Below are 18705 nucleotides of genomic sequence, written 5' to 3'. Positions count from 1 at the left end.
CCTTGCTCTACTGCATCAAAGGCCTTCTGTCCTGCAGGGAATGTGTTGGAGAAGCAGACCCCTCCCTGCACTCCTTGGATTAACTTTTGGCATGATCATGATATCAAATGACTGACAGGTAGGTAAGTTGGGCAATAAAGATCTAGCCCACCAGGCTAAAAAGGTTCCCCACTCCTGTTCTAGGAGTAAGACTGTAATCCAGGATTCATTTACTGGCTAATAAATCCACAGAACACAGCACAACTTACTGCCAAGTAAGCATTATAGGATAAACTATAAATTAATTTATAATATGGCTTCTGTTTTGCTTTAAAGACTCCATATGTTGAGTGCAGAATTGAGGTTTCATTACTCAAGTGTCCACATAAACAATAATTGTGAGGAAGATTTATTTATTTTTGGCAGGAACTAATTTAATTTTTTCCCTTCCTTTATTCTAATCAGCTTAAGGAAGCATATATATATATATATATATATATATATATATATATATATATATATATATATATATATATAGTTCTTGCACACCCATTGTTTCCTTACAACAACCCTGTGAGATAGCCTGATATGGCAATAAAAATGGTGTTTAAACACCAGGCATGGGCAGAAGGGCACTTGCCATCACATTCTCCAATCACATTCTTGGTAAAAAAAAAATCTGCACAAGAATTAGTGTTGGGGGAGGGGGCACCTTTCACTGTATGCAATGAGAGCTTCCACCCCACCCCCACCCCACTGAAATGCTAGCTGCCATGCAGGGTAGAGAATTGATTTTCCAAATTGCAGCCAGGGAGGGAAGGCTTAAATCATGGGTAGGCAAACTAAGGCCCGGGGGGCTGGATGCGACCCAATCGCCTTCTAAATCCGGCCTGCAGCTAAATCCGGGAATCAGCTTTTTACATGAGTAGAATGTGTCCTTTTATTTAAAACGTATCTCTGGGTTATTTGTGGGGCCTGCCTGGTATTTTTACATGAGTAGAATGTGTGCTTTTATTTAAAATGCATCTCTGGGTTATTTGTGGGCACAGGAATTTGTTCATCCCCCCCCAATATAGTACGGGCCCCCCCACAAGGTCTGAGGGACAGTGGACTGGCCCCTGCTGAAAAGAAATTGCTGACCCCTGGCTTAAATCTTCCCTCACTGCATCCTACAGTACCATAGGCTATCACTTCCCATGCCTTGCATGTATTATTTTTTAAAAAAGAAAGACACACATGATGGCTAATCCTGTGATTAATGCAATGTATAGAGAGGCACTGCTGTACAGTTTATTTAAAGCCTTTTGAGATAATATCATCAGATAGGATTGCCTTGGCATTTTCAGTTTCAAGGTGTTTTACAATTCTTATTCGTTTGTCTCACTATTAGGGCTTTAGAAGGGGTGTGTAGATTGGACATCAAAATGCCTCCAAAACGCTCGCAACAAGTTCTATTGAAAAATGCAGTGAACAAGGGCAAAAAGGATACATGCTGCACAAATAGTTCTAGCATAATTAGGAGAGTTGAAAAGTGAAGTTTATACTAAGTACATTCAAATGCACATGAGGAGTAGTGGTGGCATAAATAGAAATTGGGAGGGAGAGGCAATTAAAATGGTTGTCAGAAAATACAGTCCTAAAATACCAGTGAGAAAGAAAGGAGTAACAACAATCAGATACATCAGAATATTTTCTAGTGCCATTCTGACAAATAAATAATATGAAAATGCATAAAAGACTCATACGTATTAATAGTCATATGAAAGATTATATACTGTAGATAGCATAAATAGAAAATGTAAAAATTCATTAGTTATTAAGCGCTTGTGTGCTTTTACAACCCACAGTAAACCAGTGTTGTCATTATTTCACAGCAATAAATGCACCATTCTGTCTTAGGATAGAATCAAACTTTACTCCAATAAGGAGAAAATAAGCTCAAGGAGAATAGAGAGATTTCTGAAGGATAAAGGAGTGCAGAAAATCACAATGGAGAAAAGACAACAGCTGAATACCCCAATTGGAATTGATGAAATAGAAGATGTAATTAAAGAGTTAAAGAGGGGAAAAGCCCCAGGTCCCGACGGATTCACTGCAGGTTACTACAAAGAAATGAAACCCATCCTGGTAGGACCTCTGAAGGAAACTATGGATAATATTTTAAGGAAGGGAGAATTCCCAGAGACTTGGAAGGAGGCATATATTACGTTTATCCCCAAGCAAGAAGCAGATTTGACCCAGGTTAAAAACTATAGACCGATCTCACTGTTAAATGTAGATTATAAAATATTTGCAGGGATTCTAGCAAGGAGGTTGAGGAGACTGCTATCAGAAACCATTCACAGGGACCAAGCAGGATTCCTGCCAGGACGGCAGATGAGAGAACATAAGAAACATAATTAACATGCTAGAGTACCTATCTGTCAAAATTAACAAACAGGTCATAATGATGTTTGTGGATGCCGAAAAGGCATTCGACAATGTTATCTGGGACTTTATGCTGAAAAACCTAGAGTATATGGAAGTGGGGAAGGACTTCCTTAGTGGAGTAAAAGCCATATATACAGATCAGAAAGCTAAACTGATCATTAACAACATAGTGACAGAAGAGATAAAGATACAAAAGGGAACAAGACAGGGATGTCCGCTCTCCCCGCTTCTGTTCATAATGACTTTAGAAATCTTACTGAACTCTATAAGGCAGAACCAAAAAATAAAAGGAGTGCTAGTCGGAAAGAATGCATATAAGATCAGAGCCTATGCGGATGATGTAGTTATAATGACAGAAGAACCAACAGCAGCAACAGGAGAGATACTAAGGGAATTAGATCAGTTTGGAGAGGTAGCAGGGTTTAAATTAAATAAGACCAAAACAAAAATAATAGGCAAAAATTTAGACCAGAAACTGACAGAGACAATACAACAGCAAACACAAATAGAGGTGGTGAAAAAAGTGAAATATCTTGGTATTTGGATAACACCTAAGAACATAGACCTATTCAAAAATAACTATGAACCGACGTGGAGGGAAATAAGAAAGGACCTGGAAATCTGGGGAGGGTTGAAACTGTCATTCTGGGGAAGGATCAACACAATTAAGATGAATGTGCTCCCAAGGCTGATGTTCTTATTTCAAACTATCCCTATAATTAAAGGAAACCGAATTTTTAAGGAGTGGCAACGAGTGCTTTCGAGATACATCTGGCAAGGAAGGAAACCCAGAATTCAGTTTAAACTATTGACAGATATAAAAGAAAGGGGAGGCTTCGCCTTGCCGGATGTGAAATTATACTATGAGGCGGTTTGCCTATGCTGGGTTAAAGATTGGGTAAGGTTAGAGAATAGGGAACTACTAGACCTGGAGGGCCATGACAACAACTTCGGCTGGCATGCCTATTTATGGCGGGATAAATGGAAGATATATAGGGGATTTGGGAACCATATTTTCAGAGGACCACTAATCGAAATATGGGATAAATATAAGAATTTGCTGGAACCAAAAACACCGCACTGGCTTTCACCTCTAGAAGTTATGTGTGTGAAGGCTACTAATATGAGAAGTAATTGGGCAACATATAATCAGTTAATAATTAAAGAAGAGGGGGAATGGAAAGTACGACCGTATGACCAGGTTAAGGAACATGTTTATGACTGGCTACACCATCTCCAGGTGAGTCAGATGTTTAGGAAGGATCTTAAAGAGAGAGGTTATATAGAGAAGGAATCCAAGTTTCAGACGGAGATCATAAACAATGAAGAGAAGATTGTATCGAAAATGTATAGGATACTGTTGGATTGGAACCTAGCAGACGAGGAAGTTAAGTGCGTGATGACTCGCTGGGCAAAGGATGTGGGACATAATATACTATTTGAAGATTGGGAAAAACTCTGGAAGGAAGGATTAAACTTTACGGCGTGTATAACGATAAAAGAGAACATAATGAAGATGTTCTATAGATGGTATTTAACACCTAGGAAACTATCGAAAATGTATAAGGTGGACAACAAGTGTTGGAAATGCAGGGTTAGTGAAGGCTCCTTCTATCACATGTGGTGGGAGTGCGGAAAAGTGAAACAGTTTTGGGGAAAAATCTATATAGAACTGAAGAAGATTCTAAAATACACGTTCTTAAAGAGACCAGAAATTTTCTTACTAGGTATATTAGGTCAGGAGATAAAAAAAGAAGATTGTAGATTAGTGTATTATGCGGTCACAGCAGCAAGAGTGATGCTTGCCCAGATGTGGAAAAGGAAGGAAACACCAACGGTGGAGGAGTGGAGATCTAAGCTGTTAGATTATATGGAATTGGATAGACTTACAGGTAAAGTAAGATATATAAGAGACCAAAAGTTTATCAAGGATTGGGGAAAATATGTTGATTATCTGGAACTTATTAGTCAAAGGAAAATAACGCTAAAGGGATTCAGAGACACACTGTGAAAAAAAAATATATGAGTTATTGTTTAAAGACAAAAGGAGATTAAATAATGTATAATGTATAAGGATAATATATATCAAGAAATAAACACAAAAAGATACAATGACAATATATACTAAGAAATGTGTAACATAAGGTATCACTGCGAATGATTTTCGGGAAAGCTAAAGGAAGCCTTGAAAATGAAGACCAAACAATGTGGCTAATGTGAAAACCTAAGTTTGTGTATACTTTTCTTATATTTCTTATATTTCTTAAATATACTTTTGTACTTATTTTTTTTCTATTGTTACACTATTCTTCTTGGTGTAACACCTTCAGTGCGTTTGTCTATATATGTTTTACTTTTATGTCTTACCTTTATGAAACAAAGCAATAAAAAATATTGGAAAAAAAAGAATCAAACAGCATTTTAGTCCAGCAACACTTTTTATCTGGAATATTTATTTATTTATAGCATTAAAAATGCATATAGATCTTCACACACACATTTATATAGTGATTTAAAGGGGGGGTTCACATTATTAAGTTCACTTGCTTTAAAACTTGCTTAGATGTGTAAGCACATGCATTGCTCCATGATACTTTTATCAATAGCCAAAACAAATACATACCAATCTGTCAATTACATTTTTTATAGCATTGAACCACTCCAGTATGATGAAGTCAATATCTGAGTGAAGAAGGACCTCATTTCCGGATGCTGTTGTGATCTAAATGACAATGGGAATATCATAGGTAAGCAAACTATGTGAGATACACTTTTTCTTTTCATGTAATTCATTTGAGAAACACAGACGTTTCAATAGCTTGCCATTTTTTAATGCCACTGGTTCTAGAATTCTGGCAGTTAGGACATATACAGAACGTAGGAATGTAGGAAGCCTACAGTACTTACTCTTGAAATAATTCCCACTGGAAAGTGAACTTTCCAAGTAGATGATTTTCAGTGCTTGGAATTAACTAGTTCAGTTTAATGAAGTTCACTAAAGTAGTTCAAAAATCACTGATTTGGATAATTGCTGAGTGAACTAAAAGTAAATTAAGTTCATTTTGTGGTAAAACTCTGAATGATTTCTAGCTCATCTTCACATTCATTCCTACCCCTCCCCTTGCAGCAGGAAGCCTGCGTTTTTAGCTTTCTTTCTTTTTAAAATAAGTTAATTGAAAATGTATAAAGAAGGTTAGAAAGCAAAACTTAAAGCCAACTTTCTAAGGCTTAATAGGCAGAGATGGAGGCGCTGCTGTTGCTAAGGTTGCTTAGTCATTTAATCGCTGTTACTAAGCAAAACTACAAATGCAGGAACAAAGTGAATAATGCATTTTGCCTTTAACAGCTTTGTGGCTGGCACAAATAAAACAGGATGAGCAGAATAAAATTACGAGGAAGGCTTCACCTGTTGACATTTTGTCTGCCAGACATCTTATTACTTGTGTATGGGCCCTGTTTTACTTCATAATTCAGCATTGCAGCTGGTAAAATTCTGAATGCTCATTTGGTGTGTTTTTTTAAACCAAGGATGATTAATAAAACCATAGAATTGTAGAGTTGTCAAGCCCCTGTACTGCAGTAATCTCAATATGTGGTCATCCCTCCAATTTGGAACTATACCAAACCTTGCTTAGCTTTGGAAATGTGCTAGCAGTTTCCACTGCTGAATCACTAGATCAACTTTTTATAAAAAGTTCATTTGGAAGAATTTGAGCTGAACTAGTTTGTTTTGTAAAATAAACTGGAACCAGTTCCTCTTTTGAGAGGGTGAACTAGCACTAGTTCCTTTTTAAAATGAACAGACATAATGTCAGAAATGTACGGGCTATACCCATATGACTAAAAAATTTAAAAGCCATGTGGAATACACAATAAATACTTTAGGGCATGTTACAGTACACATGGGGATTCTGCATAAAATGCCCTTCCCATAATAGAAGAGTCTGATCCTTACCACAATGTTTGTGTTTATTTACTGCTTGGATGATGAGAAGGGGTGGGGATGAGACAGGGCTGATAATAATTGGACACTGAGGCCAGGGTGGTGATCAATTATCTAGGGGTGGCATTTTCCTGGCATCTCAGATAATTGTAAGGTGCAATGAGCTAACTCTTATAATGATAATCAAGTACTACTTCATTCCAGATGTGTTGATCCTAGGAGCATCTTCTGAGGTAATGCTTTATATTTATACTATTTATTTATTTATTTATTTATTTATTTATTTATTTATTTATTTATTTTAGCTCATTTTAATCAACTACGAATTTGTTTTCTCCTCTTCATGTCATCTTCCAGTGTCAACACTTCCTAAAGTTTTACTGATTGTTCTCAACTCTTTCTCAACTTGAGGGAAAGTTCCAGTTAATGGCTCAAGAGAAAGTAATAACTGTAACTTAAACTGGACAGATCATTGCAGCATTTAAGATGTTAATAGCCCAATGTACGGGCAGAGAAGTGATTCTGTATTAAAAGTCTGTTGCACTTCTTCCCCTTGGTCTTTATTTTTTCCAGATTCTCCACTGCCTCTAAGTAAATAAGGGATTATGGTTGCAATCTTTTGCACACTTACCTGGAGTATGTTTTACAACACAGTGAGGCTTATTTCTTAGTAAACTTCTATAGGATCCATCTATATGGATATTTGAAATAATAAATGGTTTTTCAAGTGTAGGAGAAACCCAACACAATGAATAGTTGGAATTCCACACATAATATTTCTAGGCAAGAAACTAGTCATCCCACCCTGTTTGATTATGTTGTCTTCCTAAATTATAGGCTGTGTGTACAACTTAAAACAGCTGTTGCCTATGGCAGGTGTTCATAGATATTTCTAAGAGCTAAAAATCTAAGCTGACCTAAATAAGAGACATCCATTATATTATATAGACCTGAGATGCATGCATGTAAGGAACATCCATTATATTTCATAGGACTGTGGTGCTCAGAAATAAAGCACATATATTTTACAGGATGCAGCAACTTCTATCACAGCAACAGTACAAAGGTAACTAACTGATGGAACCTATCGCTAACACTTTTCAAGTTTACAAATTTTAATTTTGGGTAGGTTTCAACTGTTTTATATGACACTACAAATGTATTAATGAGCAGTGAGAGACATGAATTAGACTAAACACAATGGTCAATCCAATCTAGTGCATCTCTTCCAGTACAAACAAACCACCACTTAAATTATTACAAGAAACAATATTTTCAAAGTAAAAGCAACACACGTAATTAGAGTGACTTTATTTTGAAGGCTTAAGAAGGAAGCAACATAGTTCACTCTTCCGTTGAGTAAATTTGAGCTTTATTAAAATACAAGTATTTCGGCATTGCATAAACATTTGTACCCTTATGATATGTAAAAGAGATACTTCAGTGCTAACAAGACCAAAGCAACATTCATTTTGAAAGAGTCTTCGTCTTAATGTGCTGTTTGTAATAATCATATATAATCGGTGATGTATGAATATATCAGCAAAAGTAGATCATAGAACAGGAAGAAGTGAATTCATTCAAAATACTTGCTATTCGAGATACAGTTCAAGTCTCTTTCTCTGTAATCTTCAGAGTTACTAAACACTTTCAAGAAGACTGCTACTGCTCTCTACAGTTTATATGCATCCACTTCTTAATTACAGTCAGTAATTGACTTTGTTCTGCTCTGTCCTAGACATTCAGAGCAAAGCATTTCCAAAGACTTTGGTTTGGCGAATTGCATTAAACTGTAGGTTTTTTTTTAACCCACTTCTATATATTTCCTACTTAGAATTCCTGATTAAAAAGTTCTTGGAAGGAATTGTTAAACCATATTTGCATTTCTAACAATAGCATTGTTAAGACCAATGGGAATATAATTCAGGGTGGGTGGGTGCCAGATTTGGCTTCAACAATTTACCACTGCAGTCCTAAACAATGTAATAAACAACAACAACAACCAAACAGTCTCCCCATGAAGGCAATTTTGAGCATATCAGCCATGGATGAGAAAAAAAACCCAAGGACTACAGAAATACAAAAGGGATTTTCCCCCTCAAAGTCTCCAGAAAAGCTGCTGCCCTCTGTTTTGCTTCTGTTGCTTTCTTATTTAAGATCTCGAAAAACAAAACAACCCTTCCTTTTGCGGGCATTCCATTTTCAAGACACACACTCTAAAAGAGAAAACTTATTTAAAGAGGCATTATGAGCCAGTGCTCACAGTGGTAGCTAGCTCAAAGGAATGAAGGATTTGTGCAGTCCTGATATTTTAATTTAGGCATTAGTTCAAGCAGGTGGTTCTGAGTCAGGATTCGTGTGTCCTCCTTCAGCCTCTGTCACTGACTCACTGTGTCAGTTTGAGGAGAAAAGTAAATTAATGGGCTGGATTCTGTACCATGCCTTTGCTTCCTGGAAAGCTCTTGAAATGTTGGCAGTGATATCTATTCCAAGAGCTGAAACGAAATAGCTGCCACATATTTGTAAACTGGATTCAAGCATTCCCAGCAATAGGTCCAATGTGAACTGGTGCGCTTGTCAATGTCACCAATTGTATTACTTCTGGCCCCAGATCTTCCTCCTCCCATTCCAAATCAAGCAGAGAAAACAAGGCGGGAAAGCAGGGAGAAATTTTGAATTGGAGCGCCTGTAAGTTGCACACAATATTGATGTTGACCAACGATGACACACACGCTCACTTTCTCAGCTAGCTTTCTCCATCCTCTTCAACTTTCAGTTTATAAACACTGTTTATGCCAAAAAAACCTTTTAATTAAAGCAAAAAAAACCCAAACCCTTTCAGTTCATTTTTCCAGGGATAAAAAGAACAGTGATGCAGCTATGAGAGAAGCAAAAGTAAAACCGGAAGAAATCACCCAACAGTGAATCCTTGCTTGGTTTCGGTGAAGTGCTAGCCAGTATTACATTTCTGCACATTCCCTTTCCTGTTTCATATGGGGAGAAGCAGAACCAGAATAATAGAAAAGATACAGACCAGCTTTTATTCCTCTGCCCAGAAGAATACAAGAAGAATCCTACTGGATCAGACCAAAGGCATCTAAGTTCAGCATCCTGTTCCCCACAGTGGTCAACCAAAAGGCCTATAGGAAGCCCACAGGCATGACACAAATACAACAACACTTGCAGTTGCTACCCACCGACTGGTATTCAGCGATCCCCTTTGTTGTGAATTTGGGTGGAGAAGTGGTGAGACTGTCCCCAGCACTTATCCCACAAGCCTCAATAAACAGCTTGTGCCAAAACCTGGCCTAGTATTTGATATTTGCTGCAATGGTGTGTTTGCTTTTATCTCCTATAGGGCTTCTTCTCTCCTTAAGTTTTGATGGGCTTTCAGTCCATTCTAAGAAATGGGCTTTCTGTGTATCCCTCTCCAAATTTCCAAAGCAAGTTCTGTGATCCAAATGAATTATGCATATGAAGTGCACATTTTATTCTGTAATTTATTCTGCTTGTCGAACTGGAAAGGAGAGAAGCTACTAGGGTTCTGAAGCCCTGCTTTCTTACCGAAAATCCTATATACCTTCAAACTTTTGTTGGCAACCTTAAGCACCAAACATCATAGATATAGATAGATATAGATGATATATATATATATAGATTGACGAAAGTCAAGTTCCTCTGGATGGTGAATTACGCATCATTACTGATTAATGTATTTTTCACAGCGTACTTCTAAATCATAATATAGACACTGGACAGTCAAGGCAAGATGGTACCAAGTAAATATGTTGAATTTGTCATTATTTTCCCCAAGAACAGTTGACAGTCTAGTGATGTGATTCCTCCAGTCTTGTTTTCACCCCTGGGTTCCATCTCTGCCATCCCTTTTCACATCAACTTCCTTTTGATTATAAAACCCTTTTTTTCTTTTTTAAAGAGGCTAGAATCATAATTCATTTTATTTTATGTGGTATAGTTACATGGACCACCAGTTAAAAATAAGTACATGCAAAACCAGCTGCAGCAAGATGTGTCTACCACACCCTTGGTGAATAGAAACAAGGTCTAATTAAAATAAAGTTTCGAGACACATAGCCATTTAATTAATTTGGTTTTGAGCCTCCTTAGTCATTTAATTAATTTTCTTTGAATTACATTTGAATTGAATTAGAATAAAGATAGGGATTTTTCAGTTTTTAAAAACATGTCAAAAGCAAGTGTACCACTGGAAATAATATACATTCTTCCCACTCCTGATAACCCTGTTTGTTTGGGTTTTTTGACAACGTTTAGGTTGAATGAATGAGCTGAGGTAGAGGGAACCTTGTATTAAAAATATATATGTTTGTGTTTCACTAAATGTTCGGCATATTTACATGTGCCGAACATTTAATGTTCGGCACATGTAAATAAATCAAATACAGTAAGTCCCATTCCAACTGCAGTCCCCCACTCCATTTCAAAATATGATATTTTGTACCTGATGAAGAGTGTTAAATTACTGAAGGGTACTCAAAGGTGTTTATGGACACACACTCTTCAAAAAGAAAGAAAGGAAAAAAGACATTATCAGGCAGAATGTCTGTCTCAGATGATAGTCTTACATTGGTAACTTTCAATAATTCCTTCTGACAAGTCCAGGCTAGCTGACATTTTTTTAAAAGAAGAAGAAGAAAAAAAGGCTAAAGTATCAGTTTGAATAAAAACTTCCTAACTAGGCTTCCAAGAAAGAGGGGGGAAATCCTGCTAGTTAAAACATTTTGTGAGAATGTATCTGCCTTGTATCCCCCAATGTTGCTAGATGTTAAGTAAATATATGCTCATTGTAAAAATATTTTTTTAAAAAAATGTTGCTTTGGCAACTCTCTTATTAAAATGCATTTGTAACCCCCATCTGTCAAGAAAGTTTTGAAAAGTTTGTTTACTTTGGATAGCAGCCCTGTCCAGGGTTACCCCAGCAAACAATGATAGCAGTCTTCAGAAGCTGTGTGAGGAACAAGCCACTAGGGATCCATTTTTGTTTTAATTGGCACACACAAACACTTTTCTGGTCTGTCAAGAAGATCAAGCTAATATGCATGGAGGGTGTTATATTCTCAGCTTTGGGGAGTACTAAGGCTCCCTTTATTTAAGTAATTTAAATGATAGACTGCAAAAACTTTGCAAAGTCAGAAAAAATGTTTTATATTTTCATGGGGAATATTTGTTTTAAGGAACAGAAAATGTTATACATATCTAAAGATGTTGAACCTTGTGTTATAATTAACCTGCTTTTTCCAACTCTGTAAAATTTGTTTAAACAGGATAAATATTGCTATATAAAACACCCAACAAATGTTGCCTGCATTGCTGCAACTTCGCCTACTATTAAAAAATAATAATGGGAGGGTATTAATATGCAGGTGTTTACAGTGCGTGTTTCCGTGTCTCTTAGCATGATTGATCTGAATGTAAAATTGCTGGAAATCTCGGCGGTGCCATCATATCAAATCAACCTGCCTATCAAAGCAATTTGTTATTTAATGGCAAGAAAACAAATGTTTGAACTAAATTCACCAGTAGATCTCAAGTGAGTTTAACACTGCAAGGACTGGGGTCAAATTCACAAAAGAAGAGCATTTATTTAATTGAAATTGAGTTGAACCTTTGATACTCAGATAATTTTGTCCAGGGTGCTCCTATAACACTGACTTGTATGACATAATAATTTCCTCCAAAGTGGAACTTCAGATTCATGAGAAAATCAGAACGTTTCAGGGCTGCCAGTATTCCCAGCTCATATGTTTAAGATTATTCCCTGCTGTGCTGCATCAAACTAGTGCAAGAGACAAGGAAACCCAAAGCTCTTATGGTTAATGAATTTGACAATTTCAGATTCTCTCACTTTCTCATTGTTCGGTTTGCCACAGTTTCACATCAGTTTGCATTTTTTTAAAATAACAATAATATTAATAATAATTTTTAAACTTCTCATGAAAATTCACCAGCCCTTTATAATATACACTTTTGTATGCAATTTCCCTAATGGGATGCATTTTTGTATATTTTCCTCACTTAGATATTCATGAGGCTGTTAGTATCGCTGATGGTTGTGCAAGTGAGGCCTCCTCCCTGCCCCAGTTCCCCCACGGCCTCACTTATTATTTGTACCCCACCCATCTGACTGCCTACAGGTAACTGAATGTACTACTGCTTGGTATTATTTGTCCATTGGCATCAGTCTGTCTTGAGAGACATTGGAGTATACCTCCAGGGGTTAAGTAAAAATGATGGGTGGGCAGTGTGTATGAAGGTCCTGGGCTGCCCACACAGCATGACCCCCCCTCTAGGCCTCGCTGATGTGGTAGAGCAATGTAGAACAATGTGTTTGGCACCAACCACTCTGGATTTGTTTAGGGTTTTACTCTTTAGCATTTTCTTCTTCTGAAAATATGTTCCCTTGCTAAAATATATGCAGTCATACCTTGGGTTACAGATGCTGCAGGTTGCACATTTTTGGGTTGCGCACTGCGCCGAACCCGGAAGTACCAGAATGGGTTACTTCTGGGTTTCAGCGCTTGCACATGTGCAGAAGCACTAAATTGCACTTTGCGCATGCGCAGAAGTGCTGAAATTGTTACCCATGCGTGCGCAGACACGGTACTGCGGGTTGCAAACATGCCTCCCGCACAGATCACGTTCGCAATCCGGCCGTCCACTGTACTCCATATATCAGAGAAAGAGAGAACCCCCAATATTATGGTATTTTTTATTTTATTTTTTGCATTTGGCCAGGACAACAAACATTTATCAAACATTTAGGAATTGCTTTGTTTTGACTTGCACTAAGAAGAAGAACACTTGCTAACTTCAGAACTGCACACGTTTATTTGCACTGGTTTCAAGTGGGTTTCTTGTATACTAAAATAATAACTGTCTAAAATAATTATGTGTTTATAGAGAAATACTGTATGGCTAAAATAAGAACAGCAGCCTGAACATCTTCCAGCTAAAGTTAATATTAATCCAGGTAAGAACGAGAGTAGGAGGTCTGTTTAGTCTTAACTGTAACACTAATTCAATTGCCAACTCTCAAAAGAAAAAGAAAAACTAGTATCAGGGAGAAGCTGGAAGGGTAGGGAATCAATCTGGGTGAGGAGCCCAGAGAAGACCTTCAAGGTGGCATCTATCTATTCACCTGAGGGGCACTGCTAACAATATGTGTCAGGAGGAAAGTAACTCCTTTGGCCATTTCTGGCAACTGGGCCCAAAGCAAAAACAAAATCATCAAACCAGATCCATAACTTGTTCTGTTTTGAGCAATGATCAAGGACAGGCGACCCTGAAAAGCTTTTGGAAGGATTTCGGCAGGCACCTCTAGAAAAGCAGCACTCATCCTCAGACTATGCCTTAAGACTTAAGCAGAAGCTGCAGTTCTGTTTAAGTTGCTAGCTCTGCCTTCTGTGGAAGGAGCCTCATAATTTAAAGGGGTATTGGCTGCTTTAGCAGTCAATGACAACCACAGAACAGAGGAGACTGTGCTTCCATTCAGGCTTCTTAGCTGTAGTCCTCAGTGCCAGAGGAGGGCATCCCCTTGGTCCAGAGGGACACTGGCATAACGGGTTCAAAATCTCTCTGAACTAAGGCTCATGGTCCTGTTCCATGCATATTACCCGTCTGAATTCAAATGAAACTTTATTGGCTTGGAATCTACCAGGGTTCCAATATGCACAAAAGCCACCGCAAGGACAGGAAGCTTCCTCTCTGCTGTCAGTTACCTTTGAACATGTAGAGGACAATGAGAATGGCAGGCAGAGCTAGTGCACACCCCCTCTACCCTTCTCACATGTTTAGTTAACCTGTATAGGGCTCTAGGAGGCACTAAATAAATAAATAACTAAATCCCTAACTTGAAATTGCTAGGTTGTACTGCTTCTTAATGTGTTATACAGGATCACATTGCAATCTCACCTGCATGTGAATTCAGAAATCTCTTATTCTTCGCCACTATAAATAATTGCATTTGGACATTAAAAAAAACAACAAAAAAACACAATAAAACTGAAAAGGTCCTGTTGATACAGGAGACATGCTCGGTGGGCGGTGGGGGTGGGGGGGAAGAGTTGAAAAAGCCAATTCTCTTCTTATCAATCATGCTTTTGACTAGAGATGTGTAAATGATTTTCCACTGCAAACATAACCTGGTGAAATTAACATTTACATGAGATTCACAATAAAACAGCATGACCGTGACATGAGCCCACATTGAAATTATCAAGCATATCCTTTCACTCAGCCCAGAAAGAGAGCTGGAACAGGATTGAAACAGTGGAAGTGTCAAAGATAATATGGAAGAAAGCTTTTATCTAAGTGGAATTCTAGGTACAAGGCATGCATGTCAGCCACCTATTCCCAAAAATGCAGCCCTTATAATTGCCCAATGAAACCAAATACCAGGCCACTGCTCTTCGAGTTCTATAACCTGAAAATGCAGGTCAGAGTTCCCATGTTCCCCAAAAGAGCTGGCAGGAGGATTGTGCCTTGCTCAACATATTACTAAAGCTAAGGGCTATTGCTGTGTGAAAAGTCCATCCTGGCAATAAATCACCATATGAAATGCAATATATGTGAGTAGCGTATTTGCCTTGCATACATTTTATTTCCTCATGCAAAGTGCCTTTTATCTAGGACACCTGTATTATCATCTATTTAAACAGCAAACTGAGTTGTATCAGCTTTGTCATCAAATAGGGAGGGAGGTATTAGTAGGGCTCGCTGAGGAATTTCATTTTGAGGAATCCTGATGCAGACTAACCAGATCAACATCTACCAGACTAGTATGAGGATAAGAACATATTATTTGGATTTTGTACTTATCCTAATTTTGTGATACAGTTCTTAACTTAGAGCATGTAACAAAATACATAAAAATAATGTGTTTGAAACAAATAAATTCATAAATGAGTGTACTGAGAGTAAATCCTTAAATATGTATTTTGAGATAAAGTATGTACCTAAATAAGTGTTAAATCAGGGGTCAGCATACTTTTTCAGCAGGGGGGCAGTTCACTGTCCCTCAGACCTTGTGAGGGGGCTGGACTATATTTTTTTGGGGGGGAGGGGGGAATGAACGAATTCCTATACCCCACAAATAACCTAGAGATGCATTTTAAATACAAGCACACATTCTACTCATGTCAAAACACCAGGCAGGCCCCACAAATAACCCAGAGATGCATTTTAAATAAAAGGGCACTTTCTACTCATGTAAGAACAGGCTGATTCCTCGATCGTCCGCAGCCTGGATTTAGAAGGTGATTGGGTCGGATCCAGCCCGCAGGCCTTAGTTTGCATACCCATGTGTTAAATTATTTAAGTAGAAATCTGTCTGTGTTTCTGTATTTTTTTAAAAAATCAGGTAAATGTGGAAATGGGACAGAACGAACTTTTCAATAAATATATGCAAACTTGGCATGGACTGGAAAGAGACTGATCTGTCCATCTCTAAATATTAGTATGTGCAAGGTTTGCAGCAGCAGAAGATCATTGGGGAGGTGGAAGTCCTAAGACACACACTCTGGGGCTGTGTGCATGGTAAGAGTAGATTATAAATAATATAATTGATTAATTAATGGTAAAATAGCCCCAAAACAGCTCAGTAAGCACTATATATGCTGAGTAGCCATTTAACGTTGAATGGGTACCTGAGCCAAGATGCCATGTTGGGTGGGGAAGGGAATGAAATGCAGTATTTGAAAAACAGACTGACTGGCTGGCTGGAATACTGAATAGGAAGATTGTACACTGCAACATCTTTTTCTTGAAGGTCCCACTCCTCAGCATTGCACATTTCATTTGTATTTCACAGCAACCAGGGGTGCCAAGCTGAATAAAATATTGTGGGGAGGTAATCCCCTCCCCACATAATCAATCACATGTTGTGACACATGCACACCATTTGAATGTGCATTAATTCTGGGGGTGCTGAGTCCCTCAAATAATTTATTGGGGACGGGGCTGAAACCTCGGCCCCTAGGAGTTGGCTCCTATGACAACAACTTTCATATTAACCTCTACCATATACAGTGGTACCTTGGTTCTCGAACTTAATCCATTCTGGGAGTCCGTTTAACTCCCGAAACCAATTGAAAACCAAGGCACAGCTTCCGATTGGCTGCAGGAGCTTCCTGCAGTCAAGAAGAAGCTGCGTCAGACAACTGGCTTCCGAAAAACATTCGCAATCCGGAACACTTACTTCCGGGTTTGTGGCATTCGGAAACCAAAACGTGCGAGTACCAAGGAGTTCGAGAACCAAGGTACGACTGTACAGTTTTTTGTTGTTTTGGATGCTAGGATAAATGGGTATGGATCATCCAATCCAATCAATTTAAGATACCTTGTGCTTTTACTAACTGTGCCAGTTACTGTTGTGTAACAGATTCGTACCAATCAAATTTAGCCTATTCAGTTCATTAAAAAAAAAAAATCCTTCATACTGGATCCAATACTTCTCTGGACAAGATGGAAGAACTCATAATAGGTGGTTAATGCATCATGGAGTCCAACCTGTTCTGAATGAGTTGCGCTCCTTGTAAACAATTAGGCTTGCGGTTTGGAGGTACTTTAGATACCACAACATATCTTACGCTAGCTACAATTGATGGTTCAGTTGTGACCCTTTTTGCACAGAGATAATCTTGTGACATGTTATTCAGACTCTAGTAATCTGCTGATGAGACTACTGATATGTGTTGTACTGGGTCTGGCTTCTGAGACTATGTGGAAATTTTAATTGTTCCAAACAAAGCAGCAAGACTGATCTTAAACCACTTGTGGGCTGCTGGTCCATTTCCAAGTACAACTCCAAGCACTGACTTTAACCTTTGAAGTCCAGTTTAAGCTGAACCTGTGTATCTAAAGGATCTCGTAGGCACACACATTTGTTGAATTCCTTCATTAGAGAGGCTTCCAAATCCTATGTCCATCCAACACTATTGGTCTTTTAGTTAATTTTCAGTTCAATCCTATGCATGTTTACTCATAAGTAATCCCCTGTTGCTGCTTTTCTTTAAAGCCTGTTTTAGTCTCTGTTTTTATCATTATTTATTATACACTGGAAGTCACCCTGGAAGTTTTATTTTAAACAGAAGGGTGGGATATTCAATTCTTTAAATGAATACATAAGCTACGTGAACGAATGAACGAATGAACAGAATGCACAAATTTTCAAAATTTTGAAAGTTTAGTATTCATAAATTGAATCTTCAATAAATAAAAACATTTAAAATAAAAACACTCTTTAAAAAAACATTATCAGGAAATTTTATTTCCAAAACCACATTGTGATTAGTTGTTCTATCAGGTAATGTAAAAACAAGTATCTTATTTTAATTTGGTATAAGGTTGAAGGTATGATATTTACAATCGAATCAAATTAACATTGGGAAATCTTTTGCACTGAGAAGTATAGCTCTACAGAAAGAAAGTTTGAAAGATAGATAACTGTACAAAGTTAATTTTACCCATTACCCATTGATTCTAGCATCCTGCTTAGTTAGGTTTCAGAACTGCGTGATTTTGCCATTCATTAGTACCTATGCTAAAGAAGCTTTGAGGATAATTGTAAAACTTCAGGCTTCAACAGCCTAAGGAGGATAGCCTTACAGCCAGATAATGTGAACAAGAAGGGGGGAACATGATAGGCAGATACATTATTTTCAACGAGGTCCTGAGAAGGCTTTCAATTAAGGGGAAAAAAACAATTGACTGATGTTCCACTACTTACTGCCAGGAATCTCTATGTAGCATTTGTAGAGGTTTTTCCCTCCTTGCTCTGCCCAACATGTGGGCTGAGTGTCAAGCTGTGAGTTTGTAAATCTTTTTCGGCACTTATCTAAACTCAACATGAATTATAGGATTGCCAAATCTATTTGACGCAGGCTTGGGTTTTTATTTTTTTATTTTTCAGTGCAAGGGAGGGAGGTGTATATGATCTAAAATATGTTCCCTTCTATATAACTACTATTCTACAGTATAGTCAGTTGTGATGGGCACTAGATTATGAACCATTCTCTTTTCTTTAATAGCATATCTAAGCCCTATTCTACCAGTGCTTTGATATATTTAAGTTCAGTTATTGATCTATTTGTTTACTAGTAAGCACTATAATATGCTTCCTTCACAAAGCTGTTTTGTTTGGAGCAGATGCAAAACAGTGAAGTTATGCATACAATTCTGTTTGTCAATATTTCTAAATACATATTCATTCCAGTAAAATGGTCATAATTTTGTAACAGCAATAATAAGGACCCCTGGCAAATGAAGTGCCTGTGCTTTGTGCACATTCTGCACACAAAGCAGGTTGCCTTTCCCTG

The 18705-nt window shown here is 37.7% G+C and overlaps 1 protein-coding gene across 15 annotated transcripts in view; it reads right to left on the bottom strand.

Annotated features, from left to right (window-relative positions):
* Positions 1-18705, bottom strand: part of ARHGAP15 (Rho GTPase activating protein 15) — a 377757-nt gene that overhangs the window by 189694 nt on the left and 169358 nt on the right. For all 15 annotated transcript variants that reach the window (XM_081929289.1, XM_081929290.1, XM_081929284.1 and 12 more), the window contains one exon: positions 5033-5131. In XM_081929289.1, the coding sequence (XP_081785415.1) occupies positions 5033-5131 (99 nt within the window). The remainder of the gene's footprint in view (positions 1-5032; positions 5132-18705) is intronic.

This window comes from Podarcis melisellensis (genome assembly GCF_964234715.1).
Source record: "Podarcis melisellensis genome assembly, chromosome: 1".
NCBI lineage: Eukaryota > Metazoa > Chordata > Lepidosauria > Squamata > Lacertidae > Podarcis > Podarcis melisellensis.
Note: the sequence above shows the minus strand (reverse complement) of the source record. Positions and strands in the feature narration are given on the sequence as shown.